Source organism: Trachymyrmex cornetzi, unplaced genomic scaffold (assembly GCF_001594075.2).
Source record: "Trachymyrmex cornetzi isolate Tcor2-1 unplaced genomic scaffold, Tcor1.1 scaffold352, whole genome shotgun sequence".
Lineage (NCBI taxonomy): Eukaryota > Metazoa > Arthropoda > Insecta > Hymenoptera > Formicidae > Trachymyrmex > Trachymyrmex cornetzi.
In genome coordinates this window covers 16,928-21,529 of record NW_017298235.1, presented here as the reverse complement: position 1 = coordinate 21,529, position 4,602 = coordinate 16,928, and the positions used below count along the sequence as shown (strand labels likewise).

The following is a 4,602-nucleotide window of genomic DNA, read 5'->3' as shown; positions in this document are numbered from 1 at the left end:
CCAGCGGAGCCGGATCTCGGAAATAAATGAGGCGGTCGTAAGAAATACGAACGTTTATTAACCAGAGAGATACACACGTAAATATAGCACCGCGACGGCACAGGATAGAGCAGTACGTCCGAACCCGACGATCGCTCATATCTAAATCGTAGTTGTCTTATTAGACAACTACTGCGTTCGTTGCCTGGCGACGCATTCGACTGCCAGGAGCACGGGTGTCGAGAAGGCACGAGTATAACAATATGATGCGAGTCCTGATGACCTGGAATTAATAAAACTTGTTAGATCGAACCCTGGTCTTTGGAATAATAGTCTCAAAATATACAACAAAATTGAGGAAAAAAATTTGGTTTGGTCTATGATAGGACAGAACTTAAGCACTCCTTTGTCAGGTAAGTTTCTTTCTTCAGACATAAGTTTCACAATTATTGAGGTTAATATCCTAATCACTGTTATTCGCAGGACTTGATGCTCAGAAAAAATTTAGTAATTTGAGATCAACGTTTGGACGTCTTTATAAAAAAGTTGTACAAAGTCAGCCCAAATCAGGGTCTGCAGGTAATCATCCTGTATATATACCTAGTTGGCCTCTGTACAACGAGTTATTATTTCTCAAAGATGCAATAAAACCAAGGAAGTAAGTCTGCAAGATCTTTCTTGATAATCAATTTAATATATAAAAATGATTTAATTTTACATTGCTGTTGTGTTATTCATTTTTGTAGCACAACATCTAATTTTGTGATTTTGACAAATGATCCAAAGAAATCTGTAAACACTGTAAAAGGTAGATACAAGTTGGAGAAATTTGTTCTATCAGTACAGAAAACATTCCAAAATCCATTAAAAGAAAATATTCCAATTAGCCAACTTTCAAGCCATACAATGAGCTCTACACTGCAACAAAATGAATCAGAATTATTAGTTGATGATTGTTCTTCTCTACAGGAGTCTCAATTGTTAAAATATTCTACTTATAATGATTCATCTTATGATTCATCTTATGATTGTCAGATAGGTGCATATTTGTTATTAATATATTACACAATATATTACAAAATATTGAGCAATTCTACAAAATATTGGATAATATCTATTTTTTTGTAAGCATTTTTTATTTTGCAGATACGTCAGATGTAAATGTATCTATATCTCCGAAGGCAGAAGAAATACTACTACGGAAAAAAATAAAATTAGAAACACCTTCTCTTGATGGTTTCTATAAGAAAAAAAAAGTTAAAGATGATGAAGATATTAAATTGCGCAAAGATATGGCAGCTTCTATGCGAACTGTGAGCGCGACATTAACTACTACTAGCAACAGTCAAAAACAAGACACAAGTCAAGGTTCTGATAAGCTGTTAGAAACATTGAATCCAGAAATTGAAGCGTTTGTTCAAGTTTTAAAAGGTTGCCTAGGAAGAGTCCCCCTGATTTCCCGATTAACATGTTTAATTGAATTACTTTCTATCGTGAAGAAGTTTGAAAAAGTATGAATGAGCTTAAAAAATAATAAGTGTTATATTGTTATTTTACCAATGATTATTTTAAATTTACTTGTATGTTATGTTCCTTTTATATTTAGTTGACTGTGAAAGAGAGAGAACTGATAAGTCAATAATTTTATTTGAAGATTATTTAAGTTCAAAGTTCTATGTGTTCTTAATATTTAATCATAAAATTTTGTTTAATTTTATTAATGAAAAGAGTAACAAGATATGAATGAAAAGTTTTATTTTAACTTTAGACATTTAGGGAAACTTGATGTATTGTAGACTGAATATGATTGTGATATACCAGAAGTATATGTCAAAGTGCATTATTAAGAAATAAAAATTTATATACCAAAAAATACATCCTTTATTTTTTATTATGACTTCCCTATCATACAAAATAAAATATGTACACTGTGTTGATATAATATCGTATAAGATAGTTGTATATGTACATTGTATTTATAATAGGAAAAAAATTAATTGTACAAACATATTTCCAACTTAATATTTACTTATATGTTCAAACAAAGGAAAATTAATAACATGTTTTATATAAAAGAAATAGTCACATATATATGATTTACATAAGTACTGAAGAATAAATTTTCTTTGCAACATATTGTACATGGTAAAAATTGTGAAAAATGTATAAATAGTACTGTAATCTCATGCAAATGTAATTTGAAATTAATCATTGAAATTAAACTAATTGAAAAAAAATTAATACGTAATAAATCATTGATTTACAATTTAATAAAATATAAAAATGAAGAATCAACACAACCATTTCATTAAATTAAATTTGTGAACAAAGCAGTTATATATTAATACAATATCCTCTTAGTGCTGATTGAAATTGCCATGGGACCTGATTGCATCCAGCTTCCGACACAAAATATTCACGAAATACGTTTCTTTGAGCTTTTGCAGCATTTGTTCCACTATTACCTTTCATATTAACAAGGTCTTTATAAAGTATTGAGTTATCTCCCAGGCCTCGCCAGGCACCTTCCATGATTTCATGATTTTCATTCTCCCTGTCTATAAAATTCGGAGGACAGTAAAGCCTTGTACAAGCAGGTTTCTGTGTTTCATCGTCCATGATGAAATTATGCAAACATATTAATGCTTTAATTATGTGATTCACATTTTCAGGATGAAAATTACAGAAGAATTTGCCATCTAGATGCTAGTATACCAAATGCATTTTCAATAATTCTTCGTGCTCTTGATAGACGGTAATTAAATACACGAGCTTTATCAGCATCTTCACCACCATTAGCAAGGAACTTTTGCGAATATGGTTTTAACAAGTTCATACCTAAAGGAAATGCCTCATCAGCGACAAGGACATGATTAATTTTAATATTTGTACCAGGCAATTCACATGGTGATGGTATATTAAAACTTTCTTGTCCCACACATCTTCCAAGCTCAGTCTCACTCCATACGCCATCATCACTAATAGATCCTTCAAAATAAATTCAAATATTTGTCATAACAAAATTATTTATTAATATGTATCTTTTATTTCTTTAAAAAGTGCTTTAGGAAATATATAAATTTATATACATATAAATTATAAACATATTTTGTAATCACATACCAAATTGACCGATATCTACCCACAGAAAACGATACTTGTGGTTGCATATTGCCATCAAAACTATACTGAAGAATTTTTTATAACAAAAATATTTTGATCCAGAATTTGGTGGTGCTTTAATGCGAATGTGCTTGCCATCAAGCGCATCGATACAATTTGGAAACTGCCATTCCTCATAAAAATCTTTAACTGATTGTTTCCAAGTAAATAAATCTTGTTGCGGAAGCACTATAGGTTGGAGAGCTTTCCATATTGCTTCACATACTTCTTGAACAATTTTGTATACGGTAGATCGACCAATTCTGAATTCCCAAGATTTAGAACGAGCACTATCACCATGTGCTAAAAAACTTTTATTACCAAACAAATATATTACCAAAGTAATTTTCCAAAGAGATACAATGTATATATAAAGATTCTTTTAATTATATATATTATATAATATATGTATATTTATTTATATTAATATTTTTATTAATTTATAAATTAATAAAATTATACAAATTTATTATTAATATTTTAAAATAATATACTAAATGAATGTGTGTGTGTGTGTGTGTGTGTGTGTGTGCGCGTGTGCGTGTGTGTGTTACATTATCTATATCTATTTACTATAACATGTTATATACATTACTTTAGAGTTAATGCAAGTTTTAATTCTGATGGTAAAGGACGTCGCAAATCACCACGTGGAAGAAATGGCTCAATTTTTTGAAGTAAATCATCAAATTGATACGATAACATTCTAATAAACGAAAAGAATTCTTCGTCAGTGGTTTTAAAGCTCACGAAATAATGATAAATGGAATCCTTTTACATTACGACGCCTGTTTAGTGGTCTGATTCACCACCTTCGACGAATCATACGACGTCGACGCTTAATCACATAAAATGTACAAGAAAATATTGTAGTCAATATTAATAAAAGCATATAATTTTTCATTACAATTTGTTCTTCCATTTTCAAACGAAGTATGAAGTATGTCTGCGCACTACTGTCATTCTTATTCCAGATTGGTCGATCGAGTCACATGTATGACGCAATATAGACAGTCAGAATCGCAAGCACTTGCGACACCACGATTCTGCGATACCACGATGCTACGATACGACCAATGTAGAATGGGCTTAAGAGCCTCTAACATTTCCTTCCACGATGTTTTTTTTTACCTCTTGCCTTTTTTCTCTTTCTCACGCTACCACCGTGTTTGTAGGGCGTTAGATACAGTCTACGACCCTCCGACTGACGTCGAGCGGCCTTGCGATCGCTCACAGCTCTCGCTACGCTCGCCGCTCCACCAATCAAAGATCCGAGCGCACCTAACATTGGTAAAATCGGTAGGATACCTCCACGTTTCGTTACCGGAAGTAGTCTCTTCCTTTTCGTTTTCTTTCTTCTTTTCATACCCATCCCTAATTTCGTTTTTGCTTTCATGGCTGCTCATACAGCGGTTGCGGCGGCTTTTTCACCAAACGTTGAATCACTCGCTGTTATACGTT

At 31.9% G+C, this 4,602-nt stretch overlaps 1 protein-coding gene across 1 annotated transcript; it reads right to left on the bottom strand.

Annotated features, from left to right (window-relative positions):
• Nucleotides 1–2,659: 2,659 nt before the first annotated feature.
• On the bottom strand, nt 2,660–4,537 carry LOC108763317 (uncharacterized). Its single transcript, XM_018510823.1, has 3 exons — nt 4,273–4,537; nt 3,103–3,444; nt 2,660–2,967 (listed from the first exon to the last, which is right to left on the bottom strand). Exons 1-3 carry the CDS (start codon nt 4,535–4,537, stop codon nt 2,660–2,662), a joined length of 915 nt encoding a protein of 304 aa, XP_018366325.1.
• Between the last annotated feature and the right edge of the window lie 65 nt (nt 4,538–4,602).

What these genes read in the sequence shown, in the direction of transcription:
- LOC108763317 (XM_018510823.1), bottom strand. Translation starts at nt 4,537, where the DNA reads ATGAAAGCAAAAACGAAATTAGGGATGGGTATGAAAAGAAGAAAGAAA. An exon ending in AAAGAGAAAAAAGGCAAGAG is followed by an intron (nt 3,445 to 4,272) that starts GTAAAAAAAAAC and finishes AAAGTTTTTTAG; the next exon opens with CACATGGTGATAGTGCTCGT. An exon ending in GGTAGATATCGGTCAATTTG is followed by an intron (nt 2,968 to 3,102) that starts GTATGTGATTAC and finishes TTTATTTTGAAG; the next exon opens with GATCTATTAGTGATGATGGC.